The sequence below is a fragment of the Microtus pennsylvanicus genome, chromosome 2 (genome assembly GCF_037038515.1).
Source record: "Microtus pennsylvanicus isolate mMicPen1 chromosome 2, mMicPen1.hap1, whole genome shotgun sequence".
In the NCBI taxonomy this organism is placed as follows: Eukaryota; Metazoa; Chordata; class Mammalia; order Rodentia; family Cricetidae; genus Microtus; species Microtus pennsylvanicus.
Window position 1 is genome coordinate 132813699 of NC_134580.1, and position 27473 is coordinate 132841171.

At 48.0% G+C, this 27473-nt stretch overlaps 2 protein-coding genes across 5 annotated transcripts; one reads left to right on the forward strand and one right to left on the reverse strand.

Annotated features, from left to right (window-relative positions):
• Nucleotides 1-27473, reverse strand: Blcap (BLCAP apoptosis inducing factor). Of its 3 annotated transcripts, XR_012909732.1 has the most exons (4): nt 26880-27473; nt 5873-19355; nt 5672-5779; nt 1-5162 (listed from the first exon to the last, which is right to left on the reverse strand). XR_012909732.1 is itself a non-coding variant. In XM_075962844.1 (2 exons), the coding sequence occupies exon 2, from the start codon at nt 19179-19181 to the stop codon at nt 18918-18920; it is 264 nt and encodes an 87-aa protein (XP_075818959.1). In that variant the 5' UTR covers nt 19182-19355; nt 26880-27082; the 3' UTR covers nt 17427-18917. The 3 variants fall into 3 exon arrangements, 1 of the variants encoding a protein (XP_075818959.1); XR_012909733.1 differs by lacking the exon at nt 5672-5779 and having other exon boundaries at nt 26880-27472; XM_075962844.1 differs by lacking the exons at nt 1-5162; nt 5672-5779 and having other exon boundaries at nt 17427-19355; nt 26880-27082.
• Nucleotides 20885-23155, forward strand: Nnat (neuronatin). 2 transcript variants are annotated; one of them, XM_075962841.1, is made up of 3 exons: nt 20915-21086; nt 21206-21293; nt 22250-23155. In XM_075962841.1, the coding sequence occupies exons 1-3, from the start codon at nt 21015-21017 to the stop codon at nt 22477-22479; spliced, it is 390 nt and encodes a 129-aa protein (XP_075818956.1). In that variant the 5' UTR covers nt 20915-21014; the 3' UTR covers nt 22480-23155. The 2 variants fall into 2 exon arrangements, with proteins under 2 accessions (XP_075818958.1, XP_075818956.1); XM_075962843.1 differs by lacking the exon at nt 21206-21293 and having other exon boundaries at nt 20885-21086.

Genomic DNA, 27473 nt, shown 5'->3' on the forward strand with positions numbered 1-27473 from the left:
ATGACAAAAATCCTGTATTTCCTAAGGGTGTGTAATACGTATTTACAGGTTTTTAGAAAGGTCTCGAAAGGTACATACTAAGCCCATCACAGTGGCTGCCGCTGGGGAAGAGCAGGTAGCCAGAAGGGACTCAGGCTCCAGCAGTGGTGCTCTGGAAGACGCATTCATGTTTCGCTTGTGCCATTAAACTTTTAATTTGAAAAATTCCCATTCATTTTCATCCAATTACGCTGGCTCTGTGCTCGGCTGTGCTTGTGTGTTTGTGCCCAGGGAGGAAGAACGTTTGCTTTGTGTGTCTGTGAATGAAGTACAGGGATTAGAAAGCAGATTAAAAAGAAATGTAGCAAACAAAAGCCAAACAAAATGGGGGGGGCAGTGAAAATTCATTCACAACAATGAGGGAAACCAAAGAAATAAGCCCAAGAGGGAAGCCACAAGTTTCTCAGGAGGAAGCTGGGTGTGTGGAAGACATGCTGGACAAATACAGTCCTGCCTCGTTCCTGCAGTGAACGGCAAAGCATTGTACTGACGTTAGCCTCCCCCGAGTTCATCTCTGAATTCACAGTATTTGACAAGAAGCTTTTAAAATCCGTGTGGAGGAGTGAGCTAAGACAGCTGGAAGGAGCCGTGGTGAAATGTGGCATTTTACTTAACAGATATCAAAAAGTGGTAAAAAGCAATGGCAAATTAAAGTCTGGTGCTGACAGAAATAAACAGATTAGTTAAAAATAAATAAATGAAAATAAATAAATAAATAAGCCACCTAGCACCGGGGCCTCAGTCTAGAGGAAGCATCTCTTCAGAGTGGCAGAGAAAGGATGAACGAGCCGACCTGTTCTATTATGTTCCGATAATTGGCTGTACGTTTTGAGAAAGGTTAGATGCTGTCTCAATTTAATCACAGAAATACATTTCAGATGTAAGAAAGACTCAAGAACAAAAACTCTGAAACCATTAAAAAATAAATAAAGGTTCCATTTAAACCAAACATGATATATATTCAAAAAGGAATAAAGGAGATTGAGGAAATACATTAGATCAAATTGGTAACTTCTAACATAGGATTCTACAAAGCACTGAGAGCCAGACAAAATATTTGTCTAAAAAGCACAAAAGCTTACTATCCTGATTACATCAGAACATTCTACAGGCCAATGAAGAGCTTAATGCAAAAACAGGCAGCTCAGAGCTGCAGGAATAATACAAATGCCCAATGTACACATGAAAACCTCACTGGCAAACAGGAAAATACAAATTTAAAAAATGGATTTAACTTTTTCACTCATCCGATTGGCAAACACTGATAACTGTTCAGTCTGGGGATTAAAGTTAGCCTCTGGTTAGATACTTATGGTACAGAAGCCATGGAGAGCAGCGGGGAAGTCTGCTAAAATAGAGACTGTACAGACCCTGCATCCTCCTTCTGCATCACTGCCAAGAGAAGGCTGCTCAGAACAGAAACAAAGAACCACCTGGAGATGGAGACTGGGAGAGCTGAGGGGAAGGGTGCTCCGCTGTGATAAAGGACGAGACCTTTTGGAATCAGCATGGCTGTGTAGTAAAGACGCGAAGGTGAGTCGGGATGCAGCTTCCCGCAAGCTCTCTGCACAGTGGACTCCTTCAAAGCACCCACACAGATTTCATGCACGCCCCAGAATCAGATACACAGAACTGGAGGGGATGGGATATGGGACTTAGGTAAAGGTGACAGCAGCTGGGTTCAGGTAATTCCACCTCTAAAAGGGAGAATGTGTTCATGCTCTGCTTGCTGAATTGAAGTGCACTTTGGAAAGTTTCTAAATTGTTTTCAGCTAATTATGCCAGCTCTGTGTTCAGCAGTGCTGCTGTGTTTGTGCCCAGGGAGGAAGAAGGTTTACTATGTGTGTCTGCGGAGCAAGCTCAGTGATTACTGAGAGGCTGAGATGGAGAACATGGGTCAAACAAACAGGAGCAGAGGGCTGCTAACAAAATCTTAAGTACCTAAGAATAAAACAAGAAATAGGCAAGGCTGTTACCAGAGGAAAACCACCACACTTCTAAAAGGCAGGAGGATGCTTGAACTGGGAGGCATCTATGTCCAGGATGAAGATGTCCATTTCCCGGAGATTCATCCACTGGTTCCCTGGTTCCCTAAAAATCTCAGGAAGGTTTTAAAGCTTGACCAGCTCGTTCAAAAATGTAAACTGTGTGACAACATACAAGACCAAGAGTGGGTTGTTTCCGCTGTTATCAAAGCACGCAAGGGAGCAAACGGATGACTGGAGAGAAAGGGCCCGTGCTGGGCTCATCTGGGAGCTGTGCCGAATAAAGGGAGCAAGCCAAAACCTTGAGGGGAAGTGATGGCATGGCCAGTAAGTCGCAACGGACAACTTAGCCACCCATTTTGAAATGTATCAAAACTAAACACCAATACCACACTCTAATAAGCTTCGCCTGCAGTCATGTGTTAGATGTGAGAGTTGGAAAACAATCACATGATACAAATGTAAGATAAGCAGCAGGAAGTTTCCAGAGGAAAAGAAGTGGGAAATATTTGTGAGGCTGGTGAAGGGCAGGCAAGAGTCTAAGTCTGGCTGGATGTGGGACTGTGCGCTAACACTGGGAGGGAGACACAGTGAGATAAGTTCAGTTCTTCTTGGGTTACACAGTGAGCTTGAGGCTAGCCTAAAAAATCAAAACCAATAAAAACACAAACAGTGGACAGCCTAGAGTCCACTGGAAAGTGTTCTTGGAGCAGGGCCTTGGAGCTCTCTGATGTGCTTTCTGACTAAGGAAACACTTTAACTTCAGGATGGTGGTGTTTGGAAGATGGGTAGATGGTAAATGAGAGAGTACTGTGTAACACGCATGACCAAACCACATTCATTCCAGATACCCTCACCGTTGCTGAGATGTGTGTTATTCTGAAAAGAAATCCCTGAAGCTCTGCACAGAGGCTTCTGGGAGAAGGGCCCAATCTCAGGTGGCAGAGACAGCAGCTGGGTCCACGCCACTCCTCCTCTAAAAGGGAGAATGTATTCATGCTTTGCTTGCTTATTGAAGTGTAATTTGGGAAGTTTCTAAATTGTTTTCAGCTAATTATGCCAGCTCTGTGTTCAGAGGTGCTGCTGTGTTTGTGCCTAGGGAGGAAGAAGGTTTACTCTGTGTATCTGCGGAGCGAGCTCACCATTAGTGAGAGGCTGAGATGGAGGACATGGGTCAAGCGCACAGGAGCACAGTGGCCCTGCCATCCAGAGCTGCTGGAAATCTCTGGAAAAAGACTGAGGAGTAAATCCATCAAGAGACAAAAAGGCAAGCTGACCCAGAGAATGCAGCCGTCGTCTGCAGAGGGGGAGATGCCCTGAGCTGGGAGGATGACACGAGCAAAGGGCAGAGGCTGGTTTCCCCCAGACTTACCTGTGGATTCAGTGTAACTTCAACACAATTTCCTAGCAAGCACTCTCTTGAAAACTGATACATTTTAAAATTCACATGGTGGGACCAATGTGTAAGGATGACGGAAGCAGTTCTGCATACCAGAGAGGGTGAGAGAGAGCAATCTAGGAGCAGACAGGCAGAGGACCAGGAATAGCCTTACACAGTGCCCAAGGCCAGCAGGGTGGTACCAGGTAAAGAAAGCAGGCTTAGGTGACACCATCTACATTCCACAAAGTAGTAGGGCGGTGACACTGTACAATAAGATTTGTGCATACAGAATTTATTCTTCATACATGACATAAATATACATTTACAAACTATATATATGTATATGCTTATGTTTATATAAACTATAAATGCCAGAGAATATAGGAAAAATGCCTTGAAATTAATATAAAGAAGGCCTCTTTGTCCTTTTTTTGTTCTTGTTGTTGTTTTAAGATTTTATTTATTTATTATGTATACAGTATTCTCAGTATTCTGTCTGAATGTATGTCTGCAGACCAGAAGAGGGCACCAGATCTCATTACAGATGGTTGTGAGCCACCATGTGGTTGCTGGGAATTAAACTCAGAACCTTTGGTAGAGTAGGCAATGCTCTTAACCTCTGAGCCATCTCTCCAGCCCCTGTTGTTGTTTTTTTTGATAGAATTTCACTGTGTAGCTTTGGCTGTCCTAGAACTTACTCTGTAGACCAGGCTAGTCTTGAACGCTCAGAGATCCGCCTGCCTCTGCCTCCTGAGTGCTGGGGTAAAAGTCATGTGCCATCAATGCCCTGCTAAAGAAGGCTTCTTAAGATTGCCAAAAGAAGGTGTAAAAGTAAAAACCTACATATGACTATCAAAATTTTAAATTTTTCTAAAAACAATTCAACTAAATGACAAAAGAATTGCAACATAAGCCGGGAGGTGGTGGTGCACGCCTGTAATCCCAGCACTCGGGAGGCAGAGGCAAGAGGATCTCTGTAAATTCGAGGCTAGCCTGTTCTACAGAGCGAGTTCCAAAGCTACACAGAAAAACCCTGTCTTGGCAAAAAAAAAAAAAAAAAAATCACAATGTAGAAAAACATCTGTAACAACAAAGAATTAGTATAAAATGCTTGAAACAGATTAAGGACCAGAAACCACTGAAAGATAAAAATATCTTTAAAAAGAGAAAGTAAAGAAGTGGGCAGGATGTGGTATCATACCCTATAATCCCAGTACTTGGGGGACTGAGGTTGGAGGACCCTGAGCTTGAGGCTAGAGAGAGGCAGGCAGGCAGACAGAGGAAAAGGAGGAGGAAGGACTTGGGCACACAGTACAGACGGAAAACTAGGAATGGAGGTAAACAAAAGCTTTGGCTGTGGCATGACACAGGCACACTAACCTGGGACAGTATTTTTACCCATGCACCATTCCATTGGTGAAATGTTCAGTTGGAGATGCTCTGGCAGGAGAATGAACACTTTGGAGAAGATGGAAGCTGTTTTGATCTGAATTCAGGACGTGTCTTCCCTGTAGTCCAACAGCTTCGGGTACCTCAGAGTGATTGCTATGACCCCACCAGAGGCATTCTCACAGTCAGTCAATAGGAAACAACTGAAATAGAAGGTGGCAGGCTGTGTGCGGCTATGTGCGGCTGTGTGCGGCTGTGTGTGGCCAGCTGAGCGGAGCACTGGAGTGAACGGAGATGCAGAGAGCCACTCGAGGCGAATCCTGTGGGGCACACAGCTCAGCAGCACTTCCAGTGTGGACACCACCTGCCTATGAAGACAGACGAAACAAAAGGACAGAAGCATGTTGGACAGGGCACAGGCAAACACTGGACAAATATCAGCTTCCTCCCCTGAATGTCCAAGGACCTGAGACAGAGGCCAAGCAGGGATGCCCCATCTGTAATGTGGACTGTATTGAAAAGAAAATGTATTCGTGTTTTACTTGTATAATTGAAATTTAATTCCAACATTCAAATTCATTCTTTGCCAATTAGCTCAGATCTGCATGTGTGCTGTGCTCTCCTTTGTCTGTCCAGGGACAAAGCACGCTTACTTGGTGTGTGTCTGTGAATGCGGCATAGTGATTAGCAAACTGATTAAAACTTGGAAAGTAAAATGAAAAACTAGGCAAGTTTTTCCATTCACGAAAGCAACAAAAACTAATAAGGTGTTCAGGAGCCAAGCCATTAAGAAACGTGGAGGACGCCTGCGATTTGCAGGGCCAGCTTTTATCAGAGGGCATTAAAAGCAAAGCAAAACCAAACAAGAGAGACTGACCATGGAAGACGGCGCCACTGTCGCAGATGGGAGAAGCTGATGGCATCCTAATGATGCCGTTTTCCCTCCAATGCAGTCTTGCTTAATAAGATTTCTTCCCCTATGGAACTTTGACAAGTTAATTATAAGATAGATAAGTAAACCAGCAATATAACAAGGTAATTTTTTTAAAAGAAGAGAGGGCAGGGTAAGGGTACTTACCACATCAGGTATTAAGACACTATTCAAAGTTTTGCTTATTAAAATACAGCCTTGGCTCAGAAAAACACACAGATCAGCAGCATGAAGAGACTAGTCGCAGGGGCCTCGAGGAACATCGGGCAGGACTGTGAGGAGAGCTGCTCTGAGCGGAGCTCACAAGCTTGCTGTCCATCGGATTCCATCTCTGTCACATCACACAAATGGTGCCTCAGATGGAGCAAACACAAAGACACAACAATGATACTAGAGAGTTTGGGTGCAAATATAGAAATGTCTGCCACTGGGGAGGATCCTGTCTCTAGACCATACCAGGGGAGTAAGATGGGACCCTGACGGGTCACTTTCAGGGGGGACAGGACTCCAGGAAAACAAGCTTTCTATCTACTGCTTGGGTCTGCCGGCCTGAACCTCCAGCCTATTCTGTTTGCTTTTCTCTCCTCTGTTTCTGTCTCTCTTAGACTGGTTCTACCACACTGGCTGGGAATCTACCAGCATGTCTTGTCCCTCCTACAGTGTTGGCACAATCAGGTGTGTCCTCTCTGGATCTTGTGAGAGAGAGGAAGTTCATGTGAGATGGTGAGTGTGAACCTAGAGATCACAAGGATGAGCGAGGCAGACCTGACTTTTTCTCCACCCAAAGGTCTGCCTCCCCAGATTTAACCACTCCCTTTCTTGTGCTGTCACAGTCATACCTTTTGGTTGCAGCAAGAATACATGTTGATTTTCAGAATTCCAGTCTAAGGCAGAAGACACTGGCTTGGCACCTAAAGAGTTCAGTCTATTGCACACAAAATATTAAGACATGATCCCAGCCACGAAACAGGATCAAACTGGTGCTAATTAGACATGTAGGCAGGATATATGGCAGATGAAAATGTTCCCAAAAGAACATGGGATCGTATTACTCTCTAAAAGGTAAATAATTGAGTTTTGCCCACATCTGGTCATACACACATTATTGCCCAAACTAATTATTTTCCTCCGCACTTCATCCCAGCCCCTTTGGGAGCTTATTTCAAATAATTGTCTCTGTCCCTAATTGTTCAATTACGCTGGCTCCACAGCCCAGAATAGCCATGTATCAGCATTGCTCTTTCCTTCACGATTAAGATAAAAAAGGCTAGGGTTCTGTTTGCTCCTTTCTTTCTGCAGCTCCTTCCTGTCTGTCTGCCTCTGTGTGCTTGTTTCTGTCTTTCCTGGGGTTAGCCTCTGGCACAGGTTATCCTTGACCCAAAATACTTTCTGCTGGATTCCCCATCTTGGTCTGAAGCATGCCAGACCACCCATCAGTATGGGGCACTGTACATGGATGAGCACGACTCATTCTTTCTCCTCTACTGCTCCAGAAACCGTACTGACTGCCATCGTGTCAGGCACACTGCCAGAAACACAGCAGCGGGACACTGGAGGGTGTGGCTGTACACACTGGCTCATCCTTCCTAGCTTCACCTTCTACATCCCCATCTCTCACAGCTCCAAGTTTTCCTTCTTGATTCCTTAAAGGACTTAGTGACAGTCTACCCCCTTGCATGTCAACATCATCCCCCTTTATGTTCCTATAATACCCCACAAATGCTCTTTTAAGTTCAGTACAAGTCAGCTAATCCTGAAGTCCAACAGGGAAATTCCTGTCTTGATCAGATTGGAATTCGCTGCCACATTTGACAATGTTGATTACTTTCTCCTTGAAACTCTTTACTACTTTGGTTGCCATGGCAACCCCCTCTCCTAGTTGTGTGTTGCATCTCTCAGGTCCTTCTCTTTCTGCCACCTGGATCAGCTCCTTGAATGTTTCTAACTCCTTGTCTTGGTCTAGGCTCTCTGCCATCTTCTCCACATGCTCCCTAGAAAGTCATCTTCTTAGGGTCCCCATTACAGAGTGGCACTGACTCCAGGCCAGCTGTGTCTTTCTTCAGCCTTCAACCTAGGATTCAGGTGTCTGCCACACCCACTGTTGTGTTCCCAACACCCTGGCCATGTAAGCCACTTTCCAATGTCTCTTGACTGTCTTACAATACTGTGTTCCCCAACCCATCAGGGCTGCACTCAAGACAGGAGGGCCACTCCAGGACTGACCTTCTAAGTGTGTATGCATGCGTATGCAAATGTGTGGCAGCGTGCGCGTGAGTGCGGGAGCCTGAGGAGGTCAGAATGGCATGGGTACAGGAACCAAACTTGGGGACTCTGCAAGAGCAATGTGAGTTCTTAGCCATGGAACACCTCTCCAGCCCAGCCCGACTGCCTAACAGACAACCAGTCTAAGCACTTCTGGTTTCTGTCTACCATGAAGTTCTGATCCATTCCTCTGCAATCCTACTCTTTTAGTTGAGAACTGTCTCTCATACAATTTCCTGCTTCTGAAGACCATGCTTAAAGGAAGTGAGGGATCTGTGGCTTTCTAGCACCCCTACGTCTCACACAGCTCTAACACCCATGACACTTCCTGGTAGGAACTTCCAGGGAGTTGAAGTGGAACCCGGGCTGCCCTTCTATGCAGAAGACACACTACCCAGTCCTGAAAGACACATGCCCAGGCAGCTAAGCCACAGTTCACTGATTTTGATTTCTGTGCAATTATAGAAGAAATAGTTACAATTCAGTACACACTGTCTAGGAGAGACCAAAGAACTCAAGACTGTGCCCTTATAACATCCCCTGTACTTCTCACCATTCTATCTTTTTGCTTTACTTCTCTGGGTCTGTTTCTTTCCCTGTGAAACAGGCCAGCTGGTTGGCTGCCTCACTGTATGCAGGGGAGGGGCAGCAGTGATCAGATAAGACAGTGGCCATGACCCTGTAGTATACACTTTGAGAAATTGAGCCCACACTGAGGCCAGGGAGCATTCCCTGAGATCTAGATAAAGTAATTATGAATGTTATGTCATTTGTTGATTCCTTGTATGACGTAAATCTTTTTGACAAAAAGCATCTATCTGAATCTCCAATTCAGATATTGGAGTTGAGACAGACGATGATTATTCTGCCCCTACATCAACAGCTGCCTGTTGCTAGGTGCCCAGAGCTACAAAGAATGCTAAGACATGACCCCAGCCACCAGGCAAGAAGCAGCCACAGCCAATTAGAGCTGCAGTTAGGACCCACAGGGCAGATGAAGGCTCCCTGAGAACATGGAGATCAGGTTCCCCACAAAAAGGAACATGATTGAATTTTGCTCCTTCCACCAACACGACTAATCCCTTCACATCAATACTTAATCCCACTGCTCTGGGGCCCTTTGCTGTTTGTCTCTACTCTGCAGGTGGCTGGCTCAGCCTTCCCATCCTGATGTGACCAATGAACATGGGTGCTTTCCTGGCTCTGTAGCCCCTTCAGCCCCCTTCTCCCTCCTCTCAGCCAGAATAGATGTCAACTGTCCCCCACTTGGGGGACTTCTGTCCTGTTCTCAGAGCTGTGCAGCAAACTCTTTACCAGCTTTAGGAACCTATGTGCTGGGGCTGGAGAGATGGCTCAGTGGTTAAGAGCACTGACTGTTCTTCCCAGAGGACCCGGGTTCAATTCCCAGCACCCACATGGCAGCTCACAACTGTCTGAAGATCAGTTCAGTTCCAGGGGATCTGACACTTCACACCAATAAAGTTAAATACACCATAAAAATATTAAAAAAAAAAAAAAGGAACCTATGTGCTTTTGAGGTCTCTTCCGATGGCCCCTTCTCAGTCTCCTCAGCAGGGTCCATGTTGCAACTGCCCTTGGAATGCCTGTCACAGGTCGGTTTGGGGCCTGGTTCCTGGGAGACCCTTTTGTTGGAGTTCAAAATTTGCCAGACTGACTGGCCAGCAAGCCCCACTGATCCTCTCTAGTTATCTGATGTGTGCTGCCAATCTGTTTTTTTATACAGGGCTGGGGATTGAACTCAGGTTTTAAAGCATATCAACTAAGCCGCCTTAGTTGTGTGCTCTGAGGTGGATTTAGAATAGAGCTTTCCTTGTAGTAAACAACAGATCAACAATCTGAACTTTGGCTTTGGACAAGCCTTCTCCTCATGCTCCAGCTCTGAGACTAGCTATTACTGACTGATGACCACTTCTGGAGCTATGTTCTCAAAGAATGTGCCATCTGGACAGAGAACCAGATGGCTACAGGAAGGCATGACTGGAAACAATGACAATGAATATAGGACAGCATTTCAAAGTAAGAAAGTCACTGGAAGTCTGCCAGGAAAGTGTGTGGAGAGACAGCTCACCTACTTTGCCAGTGTGGATGGATCCATCTAGTTGGCATCTACCAGTCTGAAGACATCCAATCCTGCAAGGAAACATTACTCAGGGGCCACAGAGTGTCAACCCCACCCTCTCCTTCAATTCTGCAGACCTACCTGAATGGTTTGCCAAGACACTTCACCACAAGCAGCAGAATCATCTTAGCCGGTTCCCAGCAAGTTCACCTTCTGGGGCTGCAGCCATCTTGATCCCTCCATGTTCCAAAATGTGGAGCTGACAAAGTCTGGGGTCTTCATTCCCCATTAATACCGTCACAAGCCTTGGGGCATCTGAAGATTCACGTGATGCTAGCTCTGAAAAGGAACTGGGGATAATCTAGCTCAGCTGCCTCCCTCTGCAGATGGGGAGACAGGCTTAGTGAGTGAAGGTGTATCCAGCGAGTCAGTGGAGAAGCATCCTCACTGGGAAAAGCAGGATTACTTTGTCTATCTAATCTTGATTGAGAATAGCACAGGAGTGGGAGTGATGGCTCAGCAGTTAAGAGCAGTGGTTTCAGTTCCTGACAGCCACATGGCAGCTCACAATTGTCTGTAACTCTAGTTCCAGGGGATCCAATGCTGTTTCTGGCTCCATGGGCACCAGGTACACACATGGTGCACTTACAGACACGCAGGCAAAACACTTATAAAATAAAATAAATTTTAAAAACTAAACAAAGAAGAAAAAATGTAATGGAGTTATGAGTTGTAAGACTCGGGTAGTAAGTTTGTATCTATCCGGGGAAGCAGCATATTGTGTGAAAGGGATGCTACAATCAGAAAGGGCAGGTTATTTTTGCTAGTTTTTGTTGGAGGTCCCTTATGTGAAATCTGGATGACTGAGAACCCTAGGTGATGAAAACAAACTCATCCAAGACTGGGTGCGTCTCTCTAGGGGATCCTCAACTCTCAAGAACCATAAGGGCATAATACCCCCAAACACCATGCAGACCTGTGGTCAAGGGAGGGTTGTCTTCCTAGTCTTGACCACTGTATGTATTAATTCTAATGACTTAGGTAGCCCTACCTAGCTGGCCATCAGATGGATGATACCCTGGTCCCCTTCTGTCATCAGCAGTTTAACACTGACAGTTTCAATTGAATGTGTACTATTTATTATTTGAGACAGGGTTCCATGCAGCTCACAGTGTCCTCTACTTTTTTTTTTTTCGGTTTGTTTGGTCGGTTGTTTTTTTGTTTGTTTGTCTGTTTTGAGACAAGATTTCTCTGTATAGCTCTGGCTGTCCTGGAACTTGCTCTGTAGATTAGGCTGGCCTCAAACTCAGAGCTGCCTCCTAAGTGCTGGGACTAAAGGAGTATGCCACTACTACACAGTTCTGGGCTCTAACTCTTTCTGCAACCAAGGATGACCCTGAAACTCATGACCCCTCAACCTCTACCTTCCAAGTGCTAGGATGATAAGCATGAGCCTCTGTGCTTGGCTGCTTCATCTGATGTAATTTCTCACTTCAGATGTTCATTTCCTATCAGCAAATTTTTATTTAGTACCTCCCAGCAATGGTTTCAGAATAGACGAGGTCACTGTCCCAGTGCCAAGCCACTTTGGTTTGGGTGGGTGGGTTGCTCCATGCTGGCTATTCCAGGTTAAATAGTTCAGTCCATTCCAGGCCATCGGGGCACGGACCATCACTTGTCCTTGCTTACTGTTGACCTTCACTCTCCTGATGTCATTTCTTTGCTTTTTAGTTTAGATACCTTTTCTAATTTCTTCCCTCATCCCTAACTTTTAACAGGTTATTATCTCCAATTTGACTTGTTTTAAAAAGTTCTCTACCCTCTTACCCCTCCCTCCTGAGCAGATGTGTTCCAGCCCTGGAGTCCCACCCACCTCCTCCATCTTCTCTTGCTCCCAGCCTCAAACGCTTCACCCCTGTTGCTCCACACCCCTTCTCCACTCATGACTGGGAGGACAATGGGACAGCGGCAAGTCCCAGGGCTTCTTTTACTGCTGGGCAATTCACATCTAGAGGGCATCTGCACAGCAGGCACGGCTGTACCACTCTCACTGGAGTGCTATGAGGTTCAGGAGGTCCTGAGGACAGCTGCTCATGGCTTCTAACCTAGGAAAGCACTTGCCAAATAACGGCCATACAAAAACGAGCAGTCACAAAGGTGTCACCCTCCAGCTCCCTTCCTCCAAAGTCGGGAAAGCCATCCCATCCTCTTGGTCTGTTCACTCTCCTCCTCTGCCTCTCCCACTTGGCTAGCTCCAGAGGGATAAGACCCCTAGGTGATGCAGTGATTCCTTCTTGGTCTTCATGATGGTAGCAGTTGTCACTCCAACCCCTGACACCTTTTTGGACCACGTCCTTTGAGGATAGGTGAGTGTCTCTGATTGGCACCTGGAGAAGGAGCATAGAGGTGCCAGCCAGACTGTGAGCACTAGTTGCTCCACTCATAGGGAGCATGTCATCCTTGTGGAAAGACAAAAGTTGAGCCAAGTGCCACAGAACATGTCCTAATATGGTACAGAAACCCAATAGCTACATGGACCATGGGTTGAAAGAAGTTGGGCTGTATCCTCAGAGACACAGATGAAACTGAGCAGCCAGAAATGACTAGATCCAAATGAAGAGAAAGCCATGGGCCTGGGAAACACAGAGGGGCCAGAAAGACAGGTGTACAGACTGGTACAGAAGTATCAGTCTAGTCTTACCAATTCAAGTATTAGCCACAACCACATACCAGGTTGTAGATGGGTAAAGTCACGAGGGCCATTATGACAAGAGCTGGGTGTGTGTTAAGCCCCTGTGGGCCATAGTTCCTGTCTGTGCAAAATGGAACCACACAGCAGCCCCCAAAATGGCTCTGAGTGTGGAAACACCTAGTTCATACTTGACCAGTAAGTGAAAACCAGCCAACCCTTTTGCCATACACTAAAAGCAGCCCTACAAAGAGCCCTGTTCATCTGTGAGCAAGTGGCCTTACAGAGCAGAAGCCCGAGGGCTGCAGAGGGCATGGGCCTGGAGTAAGTCTAACATCTGGGCAGAGTGTTTGCAGAGATGCAGGTATACAGCAGCAGAGTGAGGCCGAAGAGAGGCAGTTCTGAGCCCACCTCTAGTGACAATGCTCATGATCTTTGAGGAAAGGAGATGGAAAGGCAAGAGGAGCAATGCCAATAACTAACTCAGTTTATGGTCTATTGGAGCTCAGGAATCAAGAGTCAGTGGGTCGCTGTCAATCTGTAGGCAAACAGAGCCACTACCTTAGGCCTGATAGGGGCTTGCCTCATGTGCTCTGCTCCACAGAAAGGATGTCGGGCTGTGTGTTTTTGATGAGGTTCTTCTCAAAATACTAGTCTGGAAATTATCCTCGTCACTTCAGAGTTGCCAAGAGGAGTCTTGGGAGGCGATTCCCTGCCTTCTAGCAAAGACCAGTCACCTCACTGCCTATTTCTCCATAAAGACACAGACTGACGGGCACTGCGCCAGGCCTGGTCAGGCCGGTTCTGTGACTGGTTCAGTGACAAAGCCTCTATGACTAAGGGTCACGCAGGACCTCAATGATCCAGCTAAGGAGTGGGAACCAGCAACGGGAACCACTGAAATGCGTCGTCTGTTTCCCTCCCTCATGGGCCCTTCCATTTCTGCCTTGGCTATACATGAATGTTCTGGGCACTTCTGCACCCAAGAGTAAAATTCAAGTTTATTCCTCGAATATAAAATCCTTTGATTAAATACCTCATTGCCTTAACACACTTTCAGCCAGCATCTTTTAAGACTCAAGTAACAATAATAAATTAAAGGTCACCAATGTCTCACAGATGTCTCTGGAAATGTTAAGGACTTCTTTGACTAATAAATGAGGTAACAGGCCTCAAGGAACATGAACAGTAAAGAATAAGGTCGCATGCCAAGGGGTGGGAATCAAGTCCAGGGCCCTATAATCTTCTACGTCTCCCTGCTTTTGGAAGGCTGCCACCACTAGCACGGGACAGGGGAACAGCAGCATGGACGAGCTGTCCAAGTGTGTGTTCTCTACAACTGCCCAGGGAAAGAGGTGAGAGGTCAGGACTACCCAGAGATTTGTCTTTAGGGTGGGTCTTGTTCAACCAGATCCAACAAGGCACCCTCATACATGCCCCTGCACTAACTGCTCTAGGGAGCCTAGTAAGGAACAAGAGTGCCCACACAGCCCTACTGGCAAGGGTGGCATCCGAGACTGCCCTGAAGCTGATGCTACTGGCCTCCATTTTAAGGGGAGGAAGCTAAGGTGGTGGTGGTGGGATCTGGACAGGTACAAGTTACAAAGGCAGAGCACAAGACCCAGGGCTCCTGACTCCTCCCAGCAGGGTGTTTAGTCTTTTAGTCCACTCCTGACCCTAGTGCTTCAGTCCCTTTCCAGGCCGATACAGAACCTCCAGCCACTTGGCTTTGCCTGACCAGGATGCACAATGCTGTTTTCAACATACTCCATTCACCCAGTACTAGTTTGCTAACCTTACCACTGCTACTTCTGAGCCCTTTCTCCTCATTCCCAGTGACGTGGCCTTCTCTATATCCCTGAGAGACGAATCCCATCTCACATGCTGCTAGTATACTGGGATGGCTCCTAGTCAGCTGGAAACAGGAGTTCTCAGGACCGTTTGGGGGCTTGCTAGCAGCAATTCAACTTTAAAACCCTCTCTTAGTGCTCCCCAACTGTCAGTGCTCTAGGTTTAAACAGACTGTTCTTTTTCCCCAGAAGCTTTTTGGGGTCTGTCTCTAAGGTATCCAGTATCTAGCCAGATACTAGTGGTTCTTCATTTTACTTTTCAGTTCAATCTATCTGTAAGCAAGATGCTGGATTCGATGGTGATCCAGCAATATCTCGTTTATTACTTCACTGCTCAGGTATTCACTCTTAGTCTTCAGGTCTGACAGCCAGTCCTCTCAGTCTGCATCAGTTCCTTTCTGAGACCCTCAGAACCCCTACCACAGTGCCTAGTCAAGAATCTTTAGGACAACCTGACTGATAAATACTATCCCTTTTCTCTTTACCCAAGAGGACACTGTGCTGGTGAAAATGAACTGTCCACTGCTGTGGGAGCACATTTCCCTCCTTCAGCTAATAGCCTTTAAGATACCAGCCCACTTGGGCATGGTCTCATACTATAAATGCAGCTTTAAAGCATGTTCTTGCTCTCTTGCTTCAGGCTCTTGCTTCTGGCTGCTAGACTCTGTTCCTGTTCCCTGTTCATGCAGAGGATTGTTATCTAGGACAGTGATCTGTAAGTCTCCCCTAAATAAATAACCCTTTATTATTCATAATTCTGAACTAGTGTGGGATTATTTTGTGACTTCCGCCATCATTCCACTATGGTCCCAGGGTCTCATCATACACGAGATTCTGACAAAAACTGGAGAATAGAAGGGCTGGTCTCTGAGCAGGACTCACGGGCCACGCCCTCCAGGAGTTCAGTCTCTTAAAAGGAACTCTGACACCCCTGAGCAACAGCATGCATGAGGGCTGAATGATGGGCCATAGACAAGCTCTCAACACAGAGAAGGAAAGAGATGAAGGGAAGTTCCCGAGACAAGCAGTATCTGGGCATACATGCTACACTGATCAAAGTACATCAGGCAGCTCCCAAAGTCCCTTGCCACCAACTCACTCCAGCCACCTACCTCAGCTGGGCTGAAAAGAGCCTAGGATTCAGGAAGACTCTCAGATCACTGGGGCTGGGAAAATTGTATTTGTTCCAAAGACCACATTTTACCTATGCAGAAACTGACAGCGGAAGCAGGACACCTTCTCAGAGAGCTACAGTGGCAACACAAGTGCAGGGTGAGATTTGCAAAGGAAGTGTCTTTGTTTTCCTGGAAGACAGCTCAGGGAGAAGGGTGGCATCCTAGGTGATATGGGGAGTCCTGTGGGCAGACAGAACCCCCAGGTGGCAAGCACCCTGCCAAGAATGGGCTCTTAGCACCCCACCGAAAGGACCATAAATCTTTTGGAGGGTGGCCTATACGTGACTCTCAAGCACAAGATCTAAAACAGAAAGCTGCTTTCCAAGGAAGAGCAAAATAAGCAATGAGTTTGGCTTCAGTTACCATCCAGGTGCCTCCACAGGAGAAGACACAAAAGCATCTGCTTGTTTGGTTTGTTTTTGCAATCTGCAGTTGTCTATTTTGCTAAGTCTCCCCACTAGGCTAGAATCGTGGGGTCCTGGAGTGTCAGGCCTGCTTGTCCTGAAATCGTGAGCAAGCCTTGTACAGTGTCTCTGTGTTTGTTGAACAAACTAGCCTTTCCCTATGCCCAGCTCAACTTGTCAATCTCTTTAGAACCCCAGTTATGCACAGCAAAGACCTCAAGAGGGAAGGCCAACACTGAAGCAGACAGAAAAGACATCCTAAGAATGGTCACTGCAATTCTTCAAAGAAAAATTCCTCTCCAACAGACACATCTTTGGGAATTCTGTTTTGTTCTGTATTAGCTAGGGTCTCACTCTGTAGTAGCTCAGGTCAACTCCGAACAATCCTCCTGCCCCAGCTTCCTGACTGCTAGGATTATAGGTGTGAACCACTACACCTGGCTCTTTGGAAAGTTATATCAAGAAGAGGAAAGCATGGACTAGCAATACCTACCAGGAATGTAAAAAGGGCAGAAGAATAGGAATAAATCCATACAGCTTTCCCACAATAAAGGAAATGTCTAGGTAGGTCAATATGAACTTCCCTAAAGTCACCAAACCATCTTCAAACATTACCTTGGCAGCCCTCACAACAGCTCCCACTCTCAGGAAGTGCTCCTGTTCCGCTTTTTGAGAGGGAGACTTGCAGGTGAATACCCAGCAAAGGGCCCTGGCATGCTGCCACAACTGAGTGTCCCAGGTCACAGCCACAGTTAACACGTGCACATCCACAGCAAAGGGTTTACCCCTCTGTGCTTCCAGCTAGCACCTAAGGTATGCTGGGTAAATGGCAAGCCTTATTTATTTTACCAGTTGAGATGCCATGAGGGGTTTCACTTATTTTTACTTCAAAAGCAGCATCATAAAAATCTTTGATGACCAGCTGTCCTAAATTGTTTATCAAGGGATTCATTACTCAAGTCTTCTATGGAGCGAAGTTTCAGGCAGGAAGTCATGGGAGCTGAGAAATACAAATGTCTCATCTCTGAAAATTTTCAAGACTCTCTCCTGTTCATTGCCTGGATTGCCACTGCCCCTGCCCCTCCCCGACCCCACCATCTGCTCTCCAGAGAACAGATCAAATTCTCTAGCTAAGGTACTTTGGCGCCAAGGACTCAGCCCCATGTGTTTTACCCTGCCCCCCACCAACCCAGAAATCCAACACCATGACCCAAATGCTGCAGTCACATAAAACCACAAAGTAAAGTTTATAAAGCTTTATTAAACATTTCAAACAGCTGTAGAACGAACACACCAGAAAAAAGCTTTACAACAGCAGTCCGAGCGTTTCACAAGTGTGGCCTCGAAGTCCCACTTCCCAGTGCTTGCGTCCAGTTCTGTGCCTGGCTCACCACCCTCACTTGCACACAAGAGAGGACATTTCCGACTGGAAGAACAACCATGCTGATCCCCAGTGGGCAGGGACCAGGAAAGTCTCATTTGCCAACACTTGTTACTGAAGCACAGAGAATATAAAACAAGTACCAAGTCACCAAGTCGTTCTGTGTGTTCTTCATAGTGTACAGTCTATGTGTGCAGGAACGAAGAGGCTCCTGGCAGGAGGGTGATGGCCACTGCTCCCCTGGGTCTTGTCTGAACCACCTTGGAGTCCACTGTGCTGGTCACTCTGCAATCCCCATGCTAAATAAAAACTGCAGTGGGACCTACTAGCTAGTTACTACTACCAAACCTCAAAATCAGAACACATTCAGTAAAGCTTCTTCAAAAGGAATATATACATGTATTTGTACATGTACGCACATACACACACACACACACATTCTCACACACATGCGTGCACACATATACAGAGCACATCAAAAAAAATACCCCAACAACTACCAAGGGAATTGTGGCTGCTATGAAACACATAATACTTTCTCATTCACTCACTGGGGACCACTGATCTACAAGAACACTGCATACCTCCCTCCTGAAGAGCATGCACTGCAAACAAGAGGCGGCCCCCTTAGGACGGCTGAGAGGCAGAAGGAAGAGCAAAGGGAGAGAGGCTGGACTGGAAGGCAAGAGCCCAGACACCCAGGCCAAGGAACAATGTCTCTCCACTGCTTCTTTCTTTAAAATGAGGCAGAGAAAATACTGGAGGTTTGTGGACAACAAGCAATTAAGACATGATTCCGTCTCTTCTGCTTGACAGGGAAAGAAGGATGAAAAAGCGAGGCTCTCGGGCGTCAGCAATCTCTTCAAATTTGAGATAAGTGCAAAAATAAGCCCTGTCTTGGACAGGTGCTTCCCCCAAAAGGAAAGGGGTGGGAGAGAACCAAGGGGAAACCAGGGAAAGGGACTGAGGAGGGAAGCAGGACGATCCTGATGAGGAAGGGTCATGGAGGTGACAATGAGACTAGCATTGTATCTGCCCAAGGGTGGTTGACCAGGGTGGGTGTAGATTCTCCAAAACGATGAGCAAGGGGGTGGGCCAATCCGTCAGCTGGGACCCAGATGGTGACAGAACGCACGACCATAAGACCACCCACGACTACAGGACGCTACAATAGAAGCACCGGTCAGTGCCATTATTCACATTATTAAGGATAAAACATCACAGGCCAAAAGGCTCCATTAGGAATGTGGCACCCGCAGGGCTGCGGGATTTGAAACTCCAATGCTTTATGACCTATGCCAATGCCTCCCCTCCCGTCTTCTGCTTCCTCGGAAAGCTATTTCGGCAGCTGTTAGGTGCCCACAACGCCGGGGTCATGGGCTGATTCCGGAAGCGGGGAATCGGAGCAGTGGTACAGGAAACAATTTCCCCAGCAGCTATAGCAGATGAGGAAGAGGGCTGCCAGGAAAACCAAGGCACATATTGTGCAAGGTTTCCGTTCCAGAAGGAAGCTGAGCAGGTAGAAGCCCATGAACATGGAGTGACTGAACCACAGAGCGGGGTTGAGGGGCTTGGGGATGAGGAGGACGGGCAGCAGCCACTGGAGGCAATACATGATCTCTGCCGGGCAGGGCCTTCACCAAGGCTGCCAGGCACCGCTGCAGGAACCGACCTAATGGGAGCCAGCAGGCACAGGTGGCTGCCCTCCGTTTTCTTCGACTCTCTCTCCAGGAGCTGAGCCGCTGTGCTCTCTGGCAGTCAGCCTGGGATCACCAAGGCAGCAAGGATCCTGAAGAGAAAAGCCAACACAACAAACAAAGAACAGACAGACAGACAGACAAAAACAAAAAACAAACAAAAAAACAGGAACAAAATGTATACTTATTTGGGAAAATGGATCATGGTTAACAACAGCAAATGTGAATGCCTCTTCCTACCCACCCACCCATGAATGTCTTATCCAAATTACTAGTTTAAGATGGCCTCCTGGGGTGTGTCTTCCCTGGGCTTCTACTGGGGGCTCCCAGGAGGGCACGGTCCCCACAGTGGACTGGTTTTGCCTAGGCCCTGCCCAGCAGAGATCATGTATCGCCTCCTGGGGCTGCGGCCCGTCCTCAAAGGTCCCAGACCTCACAATACCGCCCTGTGGTTGCCACAGGACACCATGGATTTGGTGTTGTGCCCCCGTGTGGTAGGAAATGGCTCTGTATATAGTCCCATCTGCAGCGCCAGAGAGGGAGTGTGTCAAGTCACAGCAATTATCTGTGAACTGCTAACCTGGAGATGCCAGACAGTACTTCCGCGTGCTGCTGGCAAGCTACGGGAAGACACAGTCAAGTGGCGTCAAATATTTTAAGATGGCAGGTTGGACCAGGCTTGCTTTTTTCAAATAGTCCAATAACATTTAGCTCAAACCAGTCAACTTCAAGTCAATGTAAAAACAAAAAACCAAAACCAAAACCAAAAACGAACCTTCATCTGTTACTGACATTGAACAGAACTGGGCTTCTCTAAGTTTTATATATATATATATATATATATATATATCCCTGTCCACAAAGGGGCAAATACGTTTGGCCTCTGTGCCAAGTAGCTTGATGGCAATTTGGTCTTTCCACCTGAACTGCACTCCACTAGAGCTTTTAAGATCACACTAAGAGAAGGACACTAGCTTTACTTTGAAACTAGGCGACAGTAGCCATATAACCCTTGGCGGCTACTGAAAAATACTGTTCTGTGCTCCAGCTGCGAAGCAACCTGTACAAAAAACCAACCCAGCAGACTTACTAGAGATGGGGGAGGGGAGCACAAGACAGGGATTGATACCAGCTGTGCCACAGAAAACCAGTCCCAATACATTTGAACCATTTCTTCAAAAACCTTCGGCGCACACAAAGGGCATCAATCCTTCCTACATCCTTCCCAGAGCAGACACAATCACTTTAGCTACTAAGAGCAGAGGGCCGGTCCAACTGGGGATCGCAGCCACCATCGCCTGCTGGGCAGAGTGGGGAAGCAACAGCCGAGAAACAAGGACTTTCACAAAACAGTTGGCATGAGTTTAAAATTTGCAGACTTGGGTATGTCATACCAAAAAGCCTGCACCCCTATCCTCACTCTAAACTCTAGAGCCATGACTCCCCTCCATTTAACACTGAATTTCAAAAGTGGGCAGAGCAGAATCTTCTGGAAGGGTGTTACGAGCGGACTCGGGAGGTGGGGGTCCGTGTGGAAAGAACAGACAGATTTTTTTTTCCTCTCCTGGCGAATGAGGAGCGCCCCCCGCCACCCCTCCTCCTCAACAGCGCCCTCCCCACCAAGCGCGCATGCGCACTCAGATGGCAGGAGGGTACACGGCCACCAGGGCTGCGGCAGTGCGCCCAACAGCGGACTCTGAGACCAGTAGACCTCAGCGAACCCTTGCTCTCCACCACCCACTCTCAGAACCATGGCCGCAGTGACAGCAGCTTCAGCAGAACTGCTAATCATCGGTTGGTACATCTTCCGCGTGCTGCTGCAGGTGAGTATATGCCCGGGCTTTGGATGGGAGAGGGCACCCGAAGCGCACCCGGACCCAAAGTGCCACAGTGGTACTATTTGTCCCCGCCCGTTCGCGTGCGTGCCCACATCCTCGCACAGACCCTGTCCCCAGTGCGCCCCCGCCAGGCCGGGAACAAAGACTCAGGGGTTCGGCGGTCGCCCGCTGCTGACGATCACGACCAATGCGGTAAGAATCGCCTGCTATACTCAAACTCGACCCCAGGAGGGAGGCGGGGCACTTTGTGCAGCGAGACTTTAGAGCTTGCCCAGAGAAAATTTCTGCCTTAAAAAATTGCGCATTGCGGGAAATTTTTGAAAAATAATACACTGTATACACATATAACGCTTGTGGGGTGGGATGAAAAATAAGTTAGAAAATGGCACTTTTCAGGAAAAAAAACACTCAACGAAAAGAATCTTATTAAATCAGAGGAAAAAGTAAAGGGGAGGAAATAAAGAAAACGGGCAATGTAGGAAAAATAACCGGACAAAGGCACTTAGTAGGGAAAAAACCATTAGATAAAGAGCATTGGATGAGAAACAAAGGGACAGAAAAAAGAACTAGATACACAATTTGAATAAGACAATTAGAGGAAAATGCCTTTCGCAGAAAAAAAAATGGAAAAAGCTTCAAAAAGAGGGGACAAATCATTTTATGGAAAAAAAGAGCGCGAGCGCAAAAGTGCTTTTCTTAAAGCCGAATTCGAAGAAGGCGCTTTGTGCAGAAAACCATCTACCCCAAGAGCTCCTTTTGCAGGAAGAGTTCCCTGCTCAAGGAATTCTTTGCCAAAGGAATCGCACATTTCCTTCAAGGTGTTCCTGGAATGCTGCCATTTACTGGGTAGGATTCACTTTTCGAAATCCTCCAGGGACACAGCCCACTGCAAGAAGTGAGGTATACCTAAGTTGTGGGTCCAATCAGCTTGCATCCATGCAGCTCTCGGCACAGCTCTCACACACAGCTACCCTGACTCGTGGACAAGCTGTGCCGGGTCCACCACTCCAGGCTACACTGGACAGGCAGGCGTGGCCGGCGGCGGGCTGGGCGGACACACCGCAGGACCAGCAAGCTGCAGGCAGTATCAGCAGCACAAGGAGTCACAGGTGCTTCTCTAAGGGTGGGTCCTGAATCTCTCACCGCAGGTGTTCAGGTACTCCCTGCAGAAGCTGGCACACACAGTGTCCCGGACCGGGCGGCAGGTGCTGGGGGAGCGCAGGCAGCAAGCCCCCAACTGAGGCCCCAGATCCCAGCTCTGGGCGGCCATGTCATCAAGTGCTCCTGCGCTTCTCGACCAGCATGGGAGCCAGTGCCGCGCAGTAATGGGGGGTCCCCTGTGCTCCCTCGTCAGAGGAGCACTTGCCAAGGTCAGTGAGGGGCCGGTAGGCCCATGGAGAAGCAGCACCGACAATGATGAAGATATCCGTTCCCTTCCCAACCCCTCTGACCCTGTCCCACTACCGGAGGGTGGGAGAGGAGGGGGAAGAGGGGAGCAAATTCTCGAGATCTGGGCGTATGCACCACGTTCTGATCTGAATCAAGTTGTAACAGCACCATCTCAGCCACAGAGATCCAACACCCCAACAACCAGCAGAATGGACATTCTGACATCACCAGCTGAAGCCCTGAATCTTGGTACAGAAGAGAAAACATCAACTGCATGCAGCGTGGTGGGACTGGAGGGTATGGGTGGGGGAGGAAGTGGGGTTCTCTTGCTGTCCCTTGCCTATGGCTCGCCTATTTCTGCCTTGATCCCTCATTCCCCCTTTCAACCCGGCCTTCCAAACCCCTCCCCAAAATGTGTCACTTGATTCGGCCCTATTTAACCAGTAACTGAATCCCACCTTCACCAGAACACCTTCTCCGACCCCTGGGCCTTCACTGATCTTGCTGTCCCTGGTCTCACGCAGCAGTTGAGGTCAATATTGTGGTAGTCACTAACTGTACTGGTTTACATGTGCATTAGTTGTGTCTCCCCAGCTAGATTGTAAGCTCCTGGAGATCAGGGCCCACCTCCACAAAAAATAAAAAATCATCTCTCCTGTCTTGTACAGTGTTAGAATCATGCAGGGCAGTGGGGTGCACCAAAAAGTTCCTTTGTGGCTTCTTTTGTGACAGCGTCACACGTCTCTAAAGCTGGGCAAGGTATCTATTGTACACCACTTGGGAAAGGGAGGGGGTGACAAGAAGACAAGAATGAACAGACTCTCAAACCTGCCTCACTTCAATATTGTCCTGAGATAAAAGACTATTTCTCACCCCCAATCAAAAAAGTGGTATGCATCTGTCTCAGAATAAGGGACATTTCCCCTTCCCCAGGATAACGGGTGCATTTACTTGGTCCTGAGATAAGGTACCATGCCACGGCAGGTTATCAATTTGGAAAAGATGAGGAGAAAGTAAATGGGGATGGCCCTCTAAATGGGATCCTGAGAACCATGAGGGCTGATAAAGCTATACCCCAGAACTCCACCCAGGAGCCCCAAGAAACAATTGCTGAGGAGGAAAAGGGGCACTAGTTTGGACAAGACATGACTTGACAACTCCTCCAACCATCTCAATGCGCTCCAGGTCCCAGAATCACCCCCAAGGTCACCTTGCCTGGCTTTCTCAACCCTCCAGCTGGACAACTCCTGCCCCCAGTTTTCTTGGTACATCCTTACTAGCCTCATCAGGTCGCCAGGATGCACTTTCCTCTTCCATTGACGGCATCAGGGAGAGCGGGCTGGCTGCTTAGTCCCCTCCTTGGTTAGCCATGGCTCTTCTTGCAAGTGTCAGTTGCCTCACCCAACAGTCCTGCCACCTGTTAAGCTGCTTCTCTAGTTTTATCCATCCTTGTCACTGCACACCTGTTCCTATGTCAATACTAAAGGAATGAGCTGGAAAGCCACCGATCTCCTGCTACTTCCTCAAATCCCTTAGGCACATCACAAATACACAAAGCAAAGCACCTTGATCCCCTCGAACCTTGACCTGTCTCTATCCCCTGAGAAAGCCTGATGTTCAGGCCAATCATTGGCACCTTTGAAGATACTTGTAATTTCATTCAGCACCAGGAAATAGGGGCAAGTAGTGTAGAATTATGTGTGGCCTTGGCTTTACCATCCATCAAATCAGTTTAGGCTACCTTGTCAGGTTGCTTTTAGTTCCCTACTAAGGTCCAGATGAACTCCACACACATCAGAGACAGTCGGGATTCCACAGGACTTGGATATGACATGCATTCTAAGACTCCATCTTCCTCAGCAGGGTGGACACAGCTGCTACCAAGGCTCAAAGTTAGGTCAGGTCCTTTGTCCCAGGATTACTTATCAGCAGTCAGCACCTACCTCCTTCATGACTGGGAATTTCTGTGGTTTGCCATACTAAACCCATTGAGCCATGAGTAGATATCAACCCAGGCTCCCAATGAAGGTTGACCCTCCCCTTGGAGATGTGGAGGGGGCACTGCCATTTCACTGTTCCATATGTTCTAACCTCAGCCCAGGCTAGATGCCAGCTGAGTTCAAAGGCAGCCAAAGCAGGGAGAAAGGAGTGTGGCTACTCTGGACACAGTGCATCTTGTCCCCTCATCCCCCAAGCCAAGGGGCTACTGAACCCCAGGGCTTTCCACATGATCTTGAAAACTTCTTCCTTCCATCTACCCTCCAGCAGTGATAAGTGTGGACTTCCAGGCAAGGATTGCTCTGGTGGCCCTTAGAACGTGAAATATGCACTATTCACTTTCTTCTCCTGCCCCATCCCCTGCTGTCCTGAAAGCAAACTAAACCTAGAGAAGGCAGAAGGAATGTGTTCATGCCCCATCTTTTTTATGTTATACCTGCAAGCCTGATCCAAATATACCTTATTTATACAATGTTTCCACAAGCTATATGCCATTAAAACATTTTATTCTCACATAAAATAACAGGGTGTTTTCTTTTATTGCAAAGCCCTTAGTACCCAGAGCTAGATATCCCTTTTTCCTAAAGAGGCTGCAACCTCCAAGCAGGGGAAAGGCAAGCAGATGAACTGTGAGCAAAGTGTAATAGCTTTATGGGAATCTAGCAAAACATGAAGATGCCAGGGACTAATGCTGGAGAAGGCTATTTCTTGGACTGACCAGTCCAAATTCAGTAGGGTGGAGGTCAGTAAGTACCAAATTTTTCGAGATGTGGGTTCTGGGTGACTATTACCTCCATCTGTAGAGTAACTGAGCCGTGGTTGAAAGAAGGGATTCCTTTGAGGGACAGGACAGGGATTAAGTTTTTTTGGCTTGGGCTATGGGGCCAGCCAAAGATAGCCTAATTACACAAAGGCCACTTCCTAGATATCTACTTTCAAACTTGGATCTCCTGAGGAGCCAATATCCCAAAAGGAGAATCTCAGCTGGCACTTGATCGCCCCCAGGAGATTTAAATGTGTACACACACACACACACACACACACACACACTATACTGGTCTATCAAAGTCTCTTTTTCCAGGTGACTACTGACTTCTTGCACATGCCAGAGAGACACGTTTGCCACAACTTCTCTGGAAATGATCCTGTCCCCCTTCCACAGCAGGACGGATTCCTGAACATTCCCAAGGTTTAGCCGGAAGACAGAGAGGAAGGCAATATATGGCTCCTGGTAGGTCACACAGCTGCACACTTGCAATGGAATGCATGTGTTTCAAAGACAGAGAACAAGAAGAGAGGACAGCCTAACTCTGATTCCCCTTAGAAACAACAGACAAGAAGTTAAACTGTTTTGGTAGCAACTCGAAGACGCCCACTTTCAGATACAGAATTAAGCTGATCCCTGGAAACTGACCATGGCTCCAGAAACCCAATCTCCGGACAGGAATTCTCGGCATTAATGAATCGTGATTTAAAAGAAACAAGTAAGCTCGCTCTAATACTTGGCATGAGCACCTAAAATGGAACTTCTTTGGGTTCCAGAAGGCTGACAGGATGGCTGGACCATGTCAGGCTGGGCAGAGAAGCCGTCCCCAATACATCAATACATCAGTTCCCTGAAATTGACAAAGGAGGATCTGAACCTATAAACAGAAAGAACCTATCAAGCAGAAGAGGTCGCAGTTTCTCAACTAAAAAGGGACACGAAGGCTAGACGGGAACTGAAAGAGGTTTGGAAGGAGGAGGAAAAATCGATTGTCCCCATCCCCCCCCCTTCCTTTCCAGGCCAAGACGAGTGTGACAGGCATTCCATTCCTTCTGCTGCCCTTGAGGGCCACTCCCCGTACACTGGAGGAGAGGGAACCGGTGTCCAGAATCGATGAAAAGTTGGTGGGAGAGTAACCGGGACCCGAAGCAGACAGTCACCAAAGAGAGGGTTCGGGGCCTGGTTCTCCCTTCTCCCCACACTTCTTCGGACGGAACAAAAAGAGAGAGAGAGAGACAAACAGATACTGAAGTGGCGAGGAAAGAATGGCCGGCCTCTCAAAAGCTGAGCCCCTGGCCAAAGGCTCAAGCAGAGGAGGTGGTGGTCGCGTCCCGTGCTCCAAGTCCCACCCCGGGAGCTCGCTGACCTTGGAGGCCAGAGTGACAGCCAGGAGTCCCGGAACCCGTCCTCGGGACGGGAAGAGGACCCCTCCCCCAAGGCCCAGGTTGGGGAGAAGCGGGGCGGTTCGGCCGACGTCAGACAAGAGTGCGCCCGCCCCCGGCCGCGCGGAAGGAAAGCCCCGGCGAGAGGCCAAGCGGCGCCTAAGGTGACCCCGGACGGCCAACATGGCGCCGCGGCCGCGCCGAGGACCTTTCACCCCGCCCAGGCGGGCTTTGCCACGATACCTGCGAGCCCCGCCATGGCACTGCCGCCACTGTCGCCGTCGCTGCCGCAGCCTGCCTCCTCCTTAGCTCGCCACCGACGCCGCAGAAGCTGGGGAGACGCCCCCTTCGTCTTCAAGTCGGGCGGCCCAAGGACCCCGTCCAGAATCAGGCTGTCCGTCGCAGACGCCTGATCTACAGACCCAAAGTGGGGCTACCCTCGGACACTCTTCCCTCAGTATCCTCCACAAAAGATCTTTTATAGACTTTACATGCACGTGAATAAAATTATGGGGCACTGAAGTCTTCAAACCCGAAGAATTTTTAGTCAGGCGCAATTTGGATAGCCCCAATCTGGCCTATGGTCCTCCTCATGCATATGCAGCAGATTATGATCCTTACTCTTTACGAGCGGGGCGGGCCAGCGTTGCTTAGTTGCGCTGATTCCCGCTAAGCTCTTGTACTTTGTGGTCTGTGCAGTCGGGGAAAACTTCTCGCGGCTCAGATCTGGCCCTTTAAACCTTGGGCGCAGACCCAGGCTATTCTGGGTGGTTCCTTCTGGATGATGAAATGGCTTGCCCCGGGCTTGTTAAAGTTTAGATGAGTCAACGTGCTCAC